The 17542-nt window shown below is 37.9% G+C and overlaps 1 protein-coding gene across 6 annotated transcripts in view; it reads left to right on the top strand.

The window, feature by feature from the left end:
* The window catches only part of MGAT4A (alpha-1,3-mannosyl-glycoprotein 4-beta-N-acetylglucosaminyltransferase A), an 82733-nt gene that overhangs the window by 44195 nt on the left and 20996 nt on the right, over positions 1-17542 (top strand). For all 6 annotated transcript variants that reach the window (XM_021546685.4, XM_085557925.1, XM_085557918.1 and 3 more), the window contains 6 exons: positions 241-354; positions 976-1051; positions 2476-2590; positions 10435-10565; positions 11152-11259; positions 11657-11850. In XM_021546685.4, coding sequence (XP_021402360.1) covers positions 241-354; positions 976-1051; positions 2476-2590; positions 10435-10565; positions 11152-11259; positions 11657-11850 — 738 coding nt within the window. The remainder of the gene's footprint in view (positions 1-240; positions 355-975; positions 1052-2475; positions 2591-10434; positions 10566-11151; positions 11260-11656; positions 11851-17542) is intronic.

The raw sequence follows: 17542 nt of genomic DNA, 5'->3' as shown, positions 1-17542 counted from the left end.
GTTTCTGAGAAAACACAAAAAAAATGTTTAGAATGTAGTTTGATTCTGATTGGCAGAAGGTGATAGTGCTCTGAAGGACATGCTAAGGAAAACAATACTTTTTCCTATGCTACTGTTATTTTATATGGCTCCTTTGAGCAAGTCCTCATAACCAGACACCATAACTGTTCCAACAGACAGCAAACAGGAACTACAGGACTCAGAATCTCACATGTGACTTTAGGATGTTTCTATTGACAGGTTTTCTACGGAGATCAATTCTGGCTTGGTGGAAGTAATAGCCCCTCCTGCAACATACTATCCTGACTTGACAAACTTGAAAGAAACATTTGGAGATTCAAAAGAGAGAGTGAGGTAGGTTTATTCCCCCAGATCTTTTCCCATCTCCTCCCACACCCACACTTTGGTTGTTTATAAAACGACAAGTGGGATGTGAATTCTTGAAATGTTTTCTTACTGTAATTCTTGCAAGTGTGGGGATGCTAAAAGCACTCTGTGAATCCATCTCATTCCTAGCTATATGCTGTTCTGTGCATGATCAGAGCCTATGCTTGGTTGAGTCTATTTAGTGTTAAATTTTGGGAGGAGAACTGAAACTTTTGATATACTTTTATTCCTGTATGTGGACTCTTTCATTTGCTGTTTTTCTTCATGAAAATACAGGGTAAAACCCAGTAGTTCTTGTTGAATTACCATTTTAAATGCACATGCACATGTGTTTTTAGTGACATGGCAGGTAGTTGTCACAAAGTCAGGTTCAAATTAAGACAGTTTGATGCCTGTGTTAAAGCATAAGGTGAAAGCTTGGTTCCCTTTTTTTTCAGACAGTGGATTTCCTGCGGGAACAGTGCCAAAAGCAGCTGTCCTAACATTTCACTAATATATGTAATTCTTTTAATGAAATTTACTTTATGTTGTTAGCTTGTATTGAAATAACATTTTTTCATAAACCTTAAGCTTTCAATTTAATTTCAGATGGAGAACAAAACAAAACTTGGATTATTGTTTTCTTATGATGTATGCCCAGAAAAAAGGGGTTTATTATATTCAGGTAAAATTTTCTTTTTTATTTTGAGACAAATTTTCAAATGAGTCTCCAGAAATTATGTTGTTGGATACATCAGGAAGACCTACATAGTACAGAGAACTTGTTCTCATAATTTAAAGAGGGCATTAAATATGGTGGTTATGGTATATGGGGAAGTAATTTGAAGAGAATACTGTCTCAGTTGTCTCTGAAGTAGAAAGTAATTTATTCTGTGTCACTTCTCTAAAGAGGCCTAGCAAAAAAAGTGAAGGAATCCAAGCAGCTTAACTACTGTTATTTTCTTGTCCCCAAAATGAATAATTGTTTGTTGAGTTGCTCAGGCAAAAAAAAAAAAAAAAAAAAAAAAAAAGCCAGAATAGTTTTTAGTGGGAATGAAGGTAAAATCTATTTTTATTTTCTTTTGAAAGTGCAGTGTCACTTTAATACCATTGTTGTGTATAAATGTAGAATTTTTCTTTTGTTTTTTTTTAAAGACACTTCTAACAACAGAGTTAAGTAGTTCTTCACTTTAGCACAGAATTGTTCCTATCATGTGTTTCTGCTTTGAAGTAGAAGTCTTACCTACAGGTATTGCACATTTAGTAACTGCACTAATGATCTTTATTTAGATTTTGTGCCTGTGTCCTTGGGGTGTAAAGTCCCACACATCTCATCTAGTTTTCACAAAGCTATGCTGACTCCTCTCTGAGAGCTGTTGGAGTCTCAGCTCTCTGGGAAGCTGCAGAGCCAATAGCATGTGACAGTCTGGTTTGATACTGGAAAGTTGCACAAATATTAGTTCCAGCACAAGGGGGAGGGCATGACTGCACCGTGAGAAGGACAGGAGAAGCAGGATCCTTAATGCAGTAATGGCCTGAATTACTGTGAATTAAAGGGATTGTAGCACCCCATGTTGGCAGTTTTGCAGCCTGGACTAGGTGATTATGTACTGTGCACCTGTGCTTCTGTTGGACAGGTGAAATGAATCCTACCTCTGCAGATACTGTATCTCTTAGCCTCTTGTCTCAGAGGAGGAACTTTTTCAGTGCTCTTACATTTGTGAGTCAACAGTCACATTTGCGTACAAATAATACAGATATTAAACTTGTTCTGATGATGCCACTTAGACTAACATTATTTCATGGATATTTTTCCTTTGAAGAAAGAAGCTGGAAAAACAGTGTTCTAAAGTAAGAAGCTATGTTTCTGGACTCTTACTAGTTTCTGTATTATTTTTCCACAAGAATTCTGTATTAGTTCTCCACAAATAGACTGATCCAATAGTTATTCCAACTTGTGACATCTATGTTTTATATCAGTTCTAACATTAGAAATACATGGCTATGTGTTAGCAACATATTATAAGTCAGTATTTCCTAGCTGTACTTTTTTCCATTGCTTTGCTAGTGCTTTTTTTTAATGTTGATATCACTTCTACCTTCCTCTAGCTTGAAGATGACATTGTTGTCAAGCAGAATTATTTCAGCACAATAAAAAATTTTGCCCTTCAGCTTGCTTCTGAAGATTGGATGATTCTAGAATTTTCTCAGCTGGGTTTCATTGGTAAGAAAATGTTCAGTTTTGCAGTTTGAAAGAACACATTCATACTCAGACTGTGAATTAATAGTGATCTGACTTCAAAGCTGTCTTCTTTGTAATGAAAATAGACCAAGAAGTAGAAATTCATTGCCTTTTTCAGGAACTCTGGTTTAGCTCATGGTTGTTGCTTTTGCCCCTCATTTGTTTCATATACTTTTGTATGATGTAGGCAAACTAAAACTGTTGGAAAAGAGGGAATTTTTTAACCCAAAAGTTAATTTATAAAAATACTAACAATCAAACTGCTGCAAGGCATGAGTTATTTTTAATTTAGCTCCCGTTAAAACCAAAATGTAATTAAGACATAACTGACTGAAATAAAGATAAAGCTTGAAAATATCTTCATTGGTGTTTGTGCCAAAATTTTCAAGAATTAGCAGGTATCAGTTTGCTGCAAAACCTGTTTTATCTCCATCTTTCTACTTCATGAAGGAGAAGTTATGACAATCTGTTCTTTCCTACATGCAGTTACAGTCTGTCATTTGCAATGAGCAGTGGTGAGAGGAGTTAATGCAGCATCTTGGGTTGTGGGTCGACTGCCAGGGTGCTCTGGAAATTAAGGTTCTTTGCTCTTACACTGGCATCTTTTCATGGAGAGATACTAGACTAACAGAAAAGCAATGATGGAGAAGTTTGGAAGGGATTGTACAAATAAAAATGCTGTTTCATTACTGCACTGATGTGTCATGATCTTTTTAAAAGCAGCAAGCTAGAGATCTGCAAGGAAAAATCAAAAGTAGACACTGGAGATTCCTGTGGTCAACACAAACAATTCCAATATGAAGGCTGTAAGTTGAGTTCAGAACAGAAAGAAAATCCTACATATAACAGATAAAAGTGCAGCCCTAGGTTCTGTCATTCTCTTGGAAATTCTTGTTCTCTTTCCTTTGGATCTACTTGCCAGAGAACGGCTTCATTTTTAGCTCAGTGGCCTGTAATGGTTGTACTGAGAACTGAGAATGTTTGCACTTGAATACATTTACTTAAATACATGTCCTGCTTCCAGCTCAGCATCAGGTGTGCAACAGACTTTGGAGGTCTCAGAGGTTCCTGGAGTAGAAAGGAAAACAGAAATTATCCCTCCTACATGCTATGTTAGGGTACAGAATGGTACTTTGTAGACTTGCCTGCCAGTTTAACCTACCAGTGCAGCAGGGAGGAGGAAAGGAAATGGGCAGTGTGAAGTCTCCTTATATACCTTGCCATCACATAACTGCTTTGGGCTACCATCAGAGGAACACTGTTGCTGAAATAATTATAAAATTGGCTCTGTGGCCTTAGAGGTGGGAGAAATGGGAAATTATGCTGCTTAGAATAAGAATTTAAGAATTAAATAAGAATTTAAATTACTGACATCTTGCCCTAAATAAACCTCTCCTTGGCTGAGGAACTCCTTCCTACATTCTGTTTTGTGTTAGCAGGGACTAGTTGAATATAGCATTTGATAAGACTTTCCTTCTACTGTTGAACAGTTAAACACTAACCCAGACTCAGCCCACAATTTGAGTTTTAGCTCCAGCCTAATTGCACTTGAAGTGTACATTCTGTATGAAGTTTCTGGGCTATAGAATTTACAGCTAGTCTACGTTTGCCTGATTTAGTAGTAGAGTGTGCTTGCTTACAAATTGCCACTTTTTAAGAATGACACAAAATGTGCATAAAACCAAATGTACATAAAACCAGCTTACACTTTAGGACCTGTGCTGTCTACCCCATGCAGTTGTATTTCAGGTCACTTAACTTGCTTAGTATTTTTGTATTTCACCCCCTCCTTTCTGTTCTCTGTGCTGTTGTAGAGGGCACAGTGTTTAAACCTGGTGGGGTAGGTAGATAGTTCTTAATACTGACTTGGCTTAATCAAAAGCACAACTGTTTAAAAATACCTTGGTTTTTTATATTGTCTGTATACTTCTGGGCAGTGTGAGGTCAGAAAATAGCTGTAGTTAAATTTAGTTGTTAGCTCCTGCTGCTTGTACCCCTATTCTTTGTTCCTTGTATCATATTTGTTTGCCTCCTTTTAACTAGATGATAGCAGTAAAATTTCAGATGCATTTATCTATGGAACAGATCTTAACATTGCTTTTCTACCTAGAAAATTAAATTAGATTTTTTTTTCTTCTTCCAATATAGCTACTTAGCCTGTTCTTAAGTTTCGAGAGAAAAATTAGTATTCATAAGAGCAACTAAAATTTTTGGCTCTGGTACACATTGGTGTGCTATAACCATATATTGCTTGGAAATTTTATGCAAGTAATGTAGATTTTTCTCATCTCTGCTGTCCCTTTATGGATCTTGATGCAGAATGATACTGTGGCAGTTTGGTAATGCAGATGCCTTTGGGAAGAGCAACAGTAGTTTGTAACTGGGGATCAGTTTTATGTGTAGATGTCCAAGAAAGAATGCAGAACACTGAATTCATAGAATCATAGAATGGCCTGGTTTGGAAAGGACCTTAAAGATCATGTAGTTCCAGCCCCCCTGCCAAGGGCAGGGACATCTGTCCCTAGACCAGGTTGCTCAGAGCTCCATCCAGCCTGGCTTTGAACACTTCCAGGGATGGACCATCCACAGCTCCTCTGGGCAACTGTTGTCTAGATGCTACTGATTTAGAAATAATGTCTCAAAAAGAGAGGTGTAGCTGATTCATGGTTAGCTGTTGGAAACCTTGTTTAGCTTGCAAGTTTGCGAGGTAAAAATGTGTGATTTTTTGTCATAGTGTATTTCTGAACTGAAAATCTAATTTATTCAAGTGCTACATGAGGAAGTGGCAAATGTAGCTATTTAGGCTGACAGCAGGATTATAGAATTCTGTCACCTCTGCCACAGAACAGACGTTGCTTCCTTTGGTTTTTTTAAATCCTGAAAGCATAGTCTTAAGTGCTGTCAAGTATCTAATAAATAATGGGTGAGATGCATGCTGTTTCCTTAAGGAGCTCTGTGGAAGGAAATGTATCTTCTACTCTTCTGGATTCTTGTTTGCACTGTGAGACCTGTGACTTAATGTAGGAAAGTTCTACTAGCTTTTTATGAGGAGTAGTGATTTGTCTTCCAACTGCCTGCAAGCTGAAGTGTTTTCCAGAGGAACTGCAATCCTTGTAGCTATAATGCCAGCTGTCACAAACATTTAATGGAGTGGTCTGAAATGGCCTTTTGGTTGTCTTATACAGTTCCTCTGAGTCTTATTGTGCCCTGATGGTTTAAGGCCTGTTCTGATTATTTTAAGTTGTTCTATTGCAGTTTTGCTCAAGCTGTGCACATCGTTGGAGTTTGGGAAAGACTAGAGCAAGTCAAACGTTTGAGCTTTAAATAACTTCAAAGAGATTCTGGTTTTAATGCCAGCAATTTGCATATCATTACCAGGGAAAGCATTGAAAACATCAGCTAGAGCTAGAATATGTGCTTGCAGGTGTAAAATTATTGTTGGTGTAGACTCAATATTGGTGATGCTCATGTGGAAGAATTAAAATTATTTAGGTATTGGCAGTTTGGAGAACTAGAAAACAAAGTGTTTAATTTTGTGTGTGCCTTGTATTTGCCAACAAAATACTGAGACACCAAGAATAATTCACTAAGGATGGCCTCTAAAAGGACTGAAAAATGAATAGAAGTCTTGTCAGGGCATAGTAAATCAGAAATTTACTGATCCCACAGGGTTTTTTTTTTCAGTTCTGATTGTCAATTTTATCAATATAGACAGATAATTTGGAGAAAGTCTACGTTCTGTATCTCTAGTGTTTTATGGAGCAAAATTTTACCTTTGTCTCTTAATTCTTTCAGATTTTGAAGTTTCTTCACAATGGTAGGCTGTATGCACCCAGAATCCAAAAGCTCTAAAATTTTGTCAGCAGAGTGTCCTGGATTTATGTCTGTCCCCATGTACTGTACCAAGTGCATGAACATGGTCCAAGATGAGCCATTGCTTCAATTCTTTCACAGAGTTTGCAGTTAGAGGCAGTGTGTGTTCACTGCAGTATTTTGCTTAGGTCTCTTTGGCTTGATGATTTTGGACTGCATATTGGGCATGGCCAGTGGGCAGTCCCTAGGTTGGATTTGGGTGGTGTCTCAGTGGTTCTGTGGCTCACAGCACTTTCCTCATATGCTGCTGCATGGGAGCTGCAGGACAGAAGGACCTCAGCAAATGCTGCTGCTTGTTTTTGGGCTGTGGCTGTGCCCTAGGGAAGCCAGGCTGCCGCTGTTGCTCTGGGTTAGGAGAGACTAGGCAAGGGCTTGGTTGATTTGGGTTCAGAGGGGCTGGGTGTTGGATGTGTGCAGTAGGAGTTGTACTGGGCTAGTTTCCATTTCCTTTGGCCACTTAGGAATCCAGAGCTTTGAAGATCTGTTTAACCAGAGACTTCACTGCAGAGCTCTGGTTTTGAGTGGCTGCAGAAAGACTGTTCTGATGGAAAAAAAGGGGACATGGATCCATGGCAGAACTGCTGTGCAGGTGGTGTCCTGAGACAGAAATGACAGATGAGTGAGGCAATTTTATACAGAGGGACGAGGGGCTGGGGCCAGACTGTGCCAAGCTGTGTGTGGAAGGTGGTGACAGCATTTCAGAAAGTGCTTTGGGGATGTCTGTCCTTGGTTACTGAAGGAAGACAAGGGCTTGTCTTGGGATCAGGGTGCTTCCTGTTCACCTTTGCTCCAATGTTCATTAGGAATTAACATGAGAAGACTTTGTCTCCACTGTTGAATACTTCCATGGTGCTGTGAGTGTAATCAGAGAGGCCGCTTGGGTCTAAAGATGCCAGTGCAGGTACAGCTGGCTTACCTCATTTATTCTGCAGTTTGATGTGTCAGAGTGGCTTGCTTGGTTGGTTGGGTTTTACTAGCTTGTTTGTTTTTCCCTATTGTGTCCTGTGACATCACCATGGCAATTAGATTATTGCCCAGGTCTGGGGTGATTGACTCATGGTGAAAGGTAGAGTGCCAGTTAGAGGAAACTGCCACTGAGCCAAGACAAGTTTGCTACATGGAGGTAAATAATACATTGATATCCTGCTTCTATTTTGTGTAAAATTAGGATAACTTAAATTAGGGACAAGAGTAAATTCCTACTCTTGCCTTCAGTCTTGTAGGATCCTCTACCTTCATGACATGTTCTCTGGTCTGGGAGTGAGGACAAAATGATAATCCTTATGTTCTTCAGAAGATGAGCTAGTCAAAGGAAAAAATGTCAGTGCGATTCTTCTGCTCTGTCCTTGGGTAGAAGAATAAAGAGATTCTAGAGCATAATGGGTTTGTATGGATCCTGGAAGAGGCATTGAAATTAGGGCAATATTGTGGGGATATTTCTGTCTTCTGACTCTCATCGTATTGTGCATCTCTCTGACATCGCATGGAAAGGTGCACATCCTATGGAAACAGATGTGATTGACAGACTGCCTCAGCAGCTGTCACCTAGAAATTATAGTTTCAATCCCATAATAATCCCAGAAACATCTGATTAGTCCCATTTTTTATCTGGTGTTTTGTTAGGGCTTACCATATTTTTCTCCTCTCCTGCCCTATGCCATTGAAAGCAGTAGGCAGAGATGAATCACCAGGAAAATTGGGGTCTGTTTAGTTGGAAGTGTGACAAGCTGAAAGCTGTTATTCTGCATGACTATTTCACACAACATTTAACTAATCATATGATTGTTTCCTACCCATTTTTAAATATTTACTTCCACAAATAATGTTAAACAATGTGAAAATATAGTGTGTAAATACTAACAATGTACTAATAAAAACAACATCTTTCTTATGTCTTTTAAGAATAAAACCTTGAAATTGTCCCTAACTTAGTAGGAGTTGTCCCTTGTGTAGTGGTAGTTTTAAATTTTATTTATAGAGTATTATCATGAGGAGATACCTATTTGAGGACCTCGTTGCAGCAGCAACTTAAAAGTTATGACAATATTTTGCTTTGCAAGGGGCTAGATGAAAAGTTTCTGTAAGGGACAACATTGATATAGCAATGTCAAATCAGTTAATGTTTTATCACATTTACTTTTCCACCCCAGTGTGTAAATTGTCTACTATAATGAGTATAGCATAATTCTAACAGGTGAAATAATTGGTACTTTAGTCAGGTGCTTCTTCCATATTTGTTGCATAGCATGATGATGTAGTCTAACTGAGACACCTACAAACTCCTCTCAGAGTTTCCATTGAGTTTTCTTGCATTGGTTTTGTTTGATAAGAATCCGATTTCCAATACAAAGTCATAAAGAAAAGAGATTGCATCAGACCTGCTTTCTGAAAAGGGCAAGGCTCTTCTAGTGATCTCCTTTCTATGTCTACTCCAGCTGGATTTCCTGAGAGTAGGAGAAAATATTAGAACCTGTACCATTTGTGGAACTTGTTATTTAGAAAGCCTATGGAGGCCTCTTCACAAGTGGAAATAAATCCTCAAAACATTTCCTGTGCCTGAGTGCTGTGTGTTGGACTCCAGAATGTGGATAGACAGAAGACTTGCATTGGAAAAGAGCTTCTGCTGGACTCTGATCCACTGGTGCACACATGCCCCAATAGCCCATCCCTTAGTCCAGCGCTGCCCACATCTCCGCAATATCTGCAGAACTGAATCACTTCAGCCAGAGTCTTCCTGAGAGATTCATTGTTACATGATTCTTTCTTCCTTGCCTTCTCTGTTGTAACCTAGCAAGACTCCAGGCTTCATCTGCAAACCTGGTGATGTTTTCTCAATCTGCCTTGAAATCTGGAACTGCCTTTGGGATTTTAGCTGGCATGTGGTCATAGCATCATTTTGGTTGGAAAAGACCTCAAAGATCATTGAGTCAAACCACTAACTGAGCACTGCCAAATCTACCACTAAACCATGTCCTCAAGTGCCACATCTACACGTCTTTAAATACCTCCAGGAGTGGTGCCTTAAGCATTCCCCTCAGCAGCCTGTTCCAATGCTTTAGTGCAGTCCCTGGTACAAGCACTTGTCAGTCAATCTTCAGCCTTGGACTGCCCCACTCCCAGCTGTGTTACTCCTGGTAGCAGTGTTTTCATACAAGGCACCTTTTTCAAGTGCTGCCTTCAGATTGACACAATAGCCCCGTGTGTTGGCCAACTTTCTCTTCAGACACCTCTACTGCCAGAGTTTATTTCACAACCACGTAGGTGATTGCTCCCATTGATGTTATATAGACTTTCTTCGTCAACAGTAAGTTTCCTTGTTTTGCAAAGGCCTCCTTTAAGTCTCACAGTCTGCAGGATTTCCAAGAATCCTTTTGCACAGTGCCACCCAGAAGTCCTGCTGATGGCCTATGCACTACAGAAAAATACTCTGGTCACTGTGGGATGTCTCTTTTTGAGTTGCATTGTCTCTGGATATGTTCTGGTAGCTTCCTTCTTTCCCTTTGATTTTGTGCCCTGAAGGCTCTGAAGTTAGTACTAGGTGTTTCACCTCTGCTTTCTGTACCTGCAGAAGCTGAAATTGTGTGACTGGGCAGATAACACTTGCAATACTCCTCGTCTCAGGTGCTTGAACTTACACGTGACATGGGGAATAACAGATGCCAATCCATAACTCTTCTTTTTCTTAATATTTCAAACTGACAGTTTCTAAGGAGATTGTGTTCTGGTACATTGAATATACACTGAATATTTTGATAGCACAAAGTTCTTGTTTGAATAGCTATTTTATTTAGTTGAAAGGTATGGAACTTCTCATAACATTGAAATTTCAAGTTGTTCAGTGCTAATATTTCTTGTCTTGGCACAAATATTATCATCTGCTATCTCATTGATTTCAAAAGACAGTGTTATCTCTAATCTAAAGTAACTTCAGTTATTCTTAATGTCACCCACAGGTAAAATGTTCCAGTCTCCAGATATCACTCTTATTGTAGAGTTCATATTTATGTTTTATAAGGAGAAACCTATTGATTGGCTCCTGGACCATATCCTCTGGGTAAAAGTGTGTAACCCTGAGAAAGATGCTGTAAGTTTGTTTTTATTATAAAGCTTCTAAAATGTTTTTATGATGAATGAGTTGATTTTTGTGAGCTGAAAGCCAGCATAGTGTACATTATGGTTACTGCATGCTCTGGAAGAGTCTTTCTTCCTGCCAAGATTTTTATCTCAAAAAGAAAGGGGGACAGTTCTCAGGGGCATCATTGCTGTTATTGCTTCAGATTTTGGAGATGGGCGTAGTAAGGATAAAAAGCAAAACTCTAGTAAGATTCTATGTGTAACAGACTTAAAATAAACTTATACATTTAACCACTGTAGAAGCTCTGCAGGGTGTCACTGCTTGAATAGCAGTCTTGGAGAAAGTTCCAAATGGGTAATAAACTTCATATTTTGGTCCTTCATTTCTCAAGAGACACCATTGCTAAATAAACAGGTTCTGTGCAAGGACCTTGAACAGTATTACATTTGCACAGCAGTCTTGGTAGATTTCTGGAATGAAAACAAGAAGAACTGGATTAATAGGGATAGGTTCTTACCTTGTGTTGGTTTTTACTAATGTGTTTTTTTGTTTTTGTTTTTTATCCCACCCTTACCTTTTCCCCCCACCATTTCAGAAACATTGTGATCGACAGAAATCTAACCTACGGATACGCTTCAGGCCTTCTCTTTTCCAGCATGTTGGCCTCCACTCTTCTCTAGCAGGGAAGATCCAGAAACTCACAGTTAGTAGACAATATTTACCTTCCTTTACAGAGCAGGCTGATTAAGTGAAAAACATTGTGGAGAAAATAGGCCTTTTCTTGTTGTCTTGCATTTTCAAGCATGATGCATATTGCTCCAGCTGGAATTAAATCTGTTACAGACTGGTTACTATAAATCAGAAGAAGTGCTAGTCCAGTTTATTTATGTGGATTTTTGCTAGGGGATATTTTTTCTAGTTTTTCTACTTTAATGACATGTCCATATTACTGAGCAGTACAAGATCTGATGCACCCAAAATGAGTAATGCATTAATTTTCCATTTTATGCCAATGTTGGTTTTAAGTGTATCCACTTGGGAAAGGAACATAATAAATGAGGTTGTCTGACGAGCATGATGTTTGTCTGTCTTTCAATTAGGATAAAGACTTCCTGAAACCATTACTGCATAAAATCCACGTGAATCCACCCGCAGAGGTTTCGACATCTTTAAAAGTCTACCAGGGGCATACGCTAGAAAAAACCTACGTAGGGGAAGATTTTTTCTGGGCTGTCACACCAGTTGCTGGAGATTATATTCTCTTTAAATTTGACAAGCCAGTCAATGTAGAAAGGTTAGTAATTACTTGCTACTGGTCTCATATATGAAGTTGCTTGTGCCAAGAATGTTTTAAGGTAGAATTTGGGGCTATCATTATAACCTAGAGTGAAATGGCATAGGACATTTGGAGTTCAGCTGAAATAGTTATACCTGTCTTCCCTCTGATTCTCTTACTATGGTAAATTTTGTCTTTTAAATTTTCTTTTTCATTTAATCTGGAGCCTTTTTGAAAAATGCAATGCAAAGCCAGTGCTTCTCTGATGCAGAGAATTTAAAAGAAGCCAATTTAGTCCTATTTGTATTTGGTTAGTCTGTTTCTAATTACAGAGCAATTGTGCAGCATGGCATGTGGTACAGTGTTGTGCCCTGTGGCCTTGGTCCCTTGGTTGTCCAGATGAGAAATCTTGCTGGAGCATATAAGGTGAATTGTTAAGAATTTGCACAGACCTGAAAGCTGGGGATTCTGAAGGGCAGTATTTTTAAGATGTAGCTTTAGGGCTTGAAACAAGTCACTGTGCTAAGATTCCAGGCTGACCTGTTTAAGAAATATAAAATGCAACAAAAAAGAAAGGGGTTGTGTGCTTTCAAAATAGAAATAGCTGAGATTTGATGGAGGACTACAGGTGACTTCTTATCAACTACTGGTCAGATTAATTAAGGGTAATCAAGGGTAATTAGCGCTGTAGAGATTAGTCATCCTTTAGTTTTCTTGAGACTCATTTGCTGCTTTGCTGGCTACTGTCTCACCAACACAGTAATTCAAGATTTATAAAATACATGGTTTATTTAATGTCCAGTTAAGTGTTGCTATGTTAGTGGATTCCTTTTCTCCTTACTTCACATGCCTTATGTGTTTTTTTTTATAGACCAATACCTATAGCCTGGTAGAACAAAGATTCTTTGAATCAGTTTGACTGGATGTTTTTCTTGTAAGGGAGAAGTTTTTGCTGTCCTGAACTAAATCCAATTAGTCAACTTCTCTACCTTGGTACATAATCAAAGGATGAGTCTTCACCTTGACTTAGAACAACAGTGAAGATCAGTAGTTCCCTTGTGACTATGTTGTTCCAAACTAGTCTGACCTATGGAACTCAAGGTTGTTTGAGATGTCAGATTACTCTCTCAGTTGATTGCTGTGCTTTGAAAGACTTCCCTGGTTAGCTTTCCAAGGTGCATGTGTGGAGGAGCATAACTGCCATACCTCCTTGGATTAAAGGCAAAATATTTTTTCTATGCCAACACTTGAAAAAATAAAATTTTTTATGCCTGTTGCCTTAATGCTGAAGGGAACTAGGGGAATGAGAAAGTACTAATTATCTTTGTAAAAGGTGAGAAAAAAATGTTCATTGTTGTGCCCTGGAAAATTGTAGCCAGGCCTAAGGTAGTTATGTCCACCTGGTGTGTTAAGAATAGTCTTAGCTGTAGAGGGTTATGTTTTGTTTTTCTCAGGGGAAGAAGTGGGGTTTTTCAGGGTCTTGTTTGGTTTGGGATTTCTGTTGTTTGTGGGGATTTGTTTTGGGTTTTTTTGGGGGGGATGGTGTTTTTTGTTGTGGTTTTTTTTTTTGTTGTTGTTGTTTGTTTAGTTTTTTTTTGTTGTTTTTCTGGGGGCTTTTGTGTTTGTTTTTTTGTGGAGGTTTATTGATTTGTAGGATTTTTTTGGGGATTTTTGTGTTGGTTGGTTTGTTTTTTTGTTTGGATATTTGATTTGGGGGTTGTTTTTGGTTTTTCCTTTTTGTTTTTAATTTATTGAAGAAATGCATTTTAGTTTTAGAAGACAGGAAACAGCTTGCATTTTATTGCTTCCTCAAAGAAAGTCTACAAGTTTGAATGATGCTACCTATTCAGCTATCATTGTAAGCCATTTTAGCTTCTATGGCCACAGCATCCTCAAAAATAGAGTATTTTACCTTTCTGAAGTCAGTGACTAATTAAATTTGCAGATGTTGTAACTTTAAATTATTGGGGACTTGTTTCTATTTGTCTGTAACTTGAGCAGCAGCTGTAGTTTTTGGCAAGTGCAGGTCTAGTAGAGCAGGGGAGTTTCCTGATATTTAAAGGATGCTTACTGAAGCAATCAAAAATAAAACTGTGACTGGCACATTGAAACACAGAAAAAGGAAAATGGACCAAGCATTGGATAGACTTACCTGGTGGGGAAATACATCTGATGGTGGAATTCAGAATAGAAAACACACGTTTGGTATCAATTTTGTGTCTGTGAAAAGATGCAGCAGGCTTTTTTTTTTTTTTTTTCTTTTAAGTATTAGAATTGCTCTTTGAATTTAAAGCAAATTATGTCTGCCAAGTCAGTTTGAGGTAACTGCTTAGTAACTGCCATAATAAATTTGTGATGAAGAAGTTTTTTTAATGGAAATACTGACCACAGCTCTGACTGAATAAACAGCACATCTATTGCACTGTGACAGAGCACTGACTTGTTCCTGTAGTTTACTTTTCCACACCAAATGTTTCCCTGAACTGAAATTGAATTTTCTGCAGTTCACTAATTAGCTTTCATTAAGTCTTTAAATATTTAATTTTTGAGATCTGAGAATATTGTCAGGGATAACGCTGTCAAGGATCTCTTAACTTAAAGTAAGAACTGAGCTTACTTCACTGAGCAGAAAGTAGCATTTGTGCCTATTTTATGCAAGACCTGGCTGGCAAATTCCTGCTGAATATTGAGCAGTCAAATAGATGGTGCTTGTTCTAAACCACACCTGGAGAACAGGGACATGTAAATTGAAATATTCTAAGGCTTACTTCAGTCACAGCTCTTGTGCTGAAACTTTCTAACTTCTTTCCAAGGAAAAGTTCTCCAACCAAAACATGATAAAGTCCCTTAATAGTAATCTAGGGTCTCATCCTTTGCAGTAAGAAAATAGATACATTTCTTTCAGTAGAAAATCCTTGAGAAGAAAAGTAGATTGAAGGCAGTTCTTCTTAAAAACAAATTGCTTAACAGTGTTGAAGATATGTTTGGTTGTGGTTGGTTAGGTTGGTTTTTTTTTTTTAATAAAGGGATGGACTGTTCTCTAAATGCTCAAAACAGCCTACATTGTAAAGATAAATAATATTGAATTTCTGTTCCCTCAGATTTTTACATATTTAATGAAATCCACTTTGCTGTTTTCATATGTACATTGCTGTTCCAAGCACAGATTTAATCATTAAAACTGACAGTTATATTTAAGAATTTCTTTATGAGCCAGTCAAAACACTGGCTCAAAATCTGAGCAAGACATTCCATTGCAGCACTTAGGTGATGCTGGTGTCCATCATGATCACAACCATTTCTTTTTTGACTAAGTTACAGAGTCCTCCCTATAGGTGTGATTGACACAAATCAGATGTTGTTTCAAAGAACATATGCACTAATTACTTTGAGAAAAGCCTTGAAAGTGCATAACTTACGGCTGTTCTGCAACAGGAATTTAGAATGGATATTTTTAGAAAGGGGTTCAGGTTTGCTTCACTATAAATGCATTTTAGATGCTGACTTTTATTTTAAAATAAAAAAGCTGCAGGAAAAGACAAGTATGTATTTTATACTGTGGGAAACAAAACCCACCAAAAACCAAAACTCACCCCAACCTCACTATATGTATTTATACATATATAAATTTACTTTATATTTTTAAAATATGGGGCTTATTGTTTCTTGTATGTAACTGCTTCACAGAATCATCAAGGTTAGAAGAGACCTTCAAGGTCATCTAGTCCAACCATCAGCCCAGCACCCCTATCCCTAAGTGCCACATACAGTTGCCTCTTGTAAACTTCTTGAAATGGTGACTCCATCACCTCCTAGGACATTATTCCATTATTCAGTGAAGAAAATATTTTAGTATCTAATCTGAACCTCCTCTGATGCAACTTAAGGCCATTTCCTCTTGTCCTTTAGACTGAGACATGGGAGAAGAGACTGACCCTCACCTGGCTCCAACCATAGGACTTGTGCTCTAGACTCTTCTGCTATACTGCTTCGTAGTGTTATTTGGAATATTTTCAAAAGGATTAGCTGTTTACTTTTTTTAGGGGAGGAGTAATGTGGTTTTGCTTGTAGTATTGGGTTTTTTTCCATTCTGTAGTTGCCTCACAGCTGGTTGGCCTCTCCTTTTAGCAAGTTACTGAGTGGTCATCCTCATGTGACATTGACTATTAATGAAGTGATTTTATAAGGTACAATTTGCTGACTGGAATTTCAGTTTTAACGTGGAATCTTTATAACTTGACAAACCACCTTGTAGATTGCATTTACCAGCTTGTGCTCTGATATTGGCATAGATACTGGATGTGCAGTATTTGAGGCTGTTCATCTAATTTTCTGTATTCTGGACATTGGAATCACAGGGAACACATGATATTACTCACTCATATTTCCTGTGGCATCTTCTCACAACACAGAATTGATAGCCATGCAAGAAAATATATATTTGACTATTTAAGCTAGAAAATCAATGCATTGAGTGTGAATAGTATCTTGCTGGATTCCTGGTAACTAAACATATACATTATTTTGTCTGCTTTGAAATTATTGTGACAGTGCTGAAAAATACCTGCATAAAAAGTGACAGATGGGTGCATCATATTTTGTAAAGCAAAATAAAGGCAGCTTTTAAAACAGGTTCTCTAGCAGTGAAAAATAAAATAAATTTTTTTAAAGTACAAAAAATTTACCAAAAAAGTATCATAGCAGTCAGTCTTGTTTGTATCCAAAATATAATAAATTATCCATCCTACAAGGATGCACATCCTCCTGTGGCTAGAGAGATACAAGATCAAATGCATTACATCAGGAAAAAAAAAAACTTCCTAACAGCTTTCTAAAACTGGAAATGAAACTTCCTCATTATTTGCTTTTGCAGTAACAACCACTCAAAACCTAGGGACATGCAAAATCGTTTTTGTTTTAGATGAGTAAAGCAGTGACTTACTTGATGTATAAGCTGTTCTTTGTTCATAATCACTATTCAGTGTAGAAGCTCCCCTTCAACCCAATATATTAAACCTTTTATGGGCAGTTTTAGCTCAAGAACCATGTAAGTACATAAACATAGAGTGTATAATTTAGAAGTAATTTTTAATTCTGATTCTAAATATGTATGCTATTAAGGTGCAACACCATTTTATTAAGCTTGTAATGGTCATGTCAGCTAGGAAATATTTGAAAATCTCTGAGTATGTTATTTGAAATGTTTTGGTGTTTGTCAGTACATTTCAGGTGGGATAATACTTTGTACATAAAAGAGAATTTGAGAACTCTGGTTTTTCTGTTTGCATAAGCTTCTGTACTAATGAGTAGAACATCCTCAAATGGATGCACTGACAGCAGGGATTTGGCAGGCAGGCTCCCAGGCACTGATGCTATTTGTTCTGGGCATGGAATTCTGCCCCTAACAATGAGGCCAGGACTTCATATGAAAAGGGAAAAAAACCTCAAAGTATGATCAGAGACAGAAGAAAAGAGCTGCCTAGAGCCAAGGACATGCTGCTTTTTCCTTAATGGTACTAATATCCAAGATTTGTGTACTTGGCAGTGTTCCTGGATTTATAGTTCTTAGTCAGAAATCTTGGAGGCTTAATGCTGTTGCCAAGATGTTAGATGTCTAATGCCACTTGAGATACTCTAAAATACCTCACGTGATTTCCAGAAGGACTGGAGTCTCTGAGATGTCATAATTGCATCCTTCCAGCCTTTGGTG

This window comes from Lonchura striata, chromosome 1 (assembly GCF_050655825.1).
Source record: "Lonchura striata isolate lonStrDom1 chromosome 1, ASM5065582v1, whole genome shotgun sequence".
NCBI lineage: Eukaryota > Metazoa > Chordata > Aves > Passeriformes > Estrildidae > Lonchura > Lonchura striata.
This window is presented reverse-complemented; position numbering and strand designations above follow the sequence as displayed.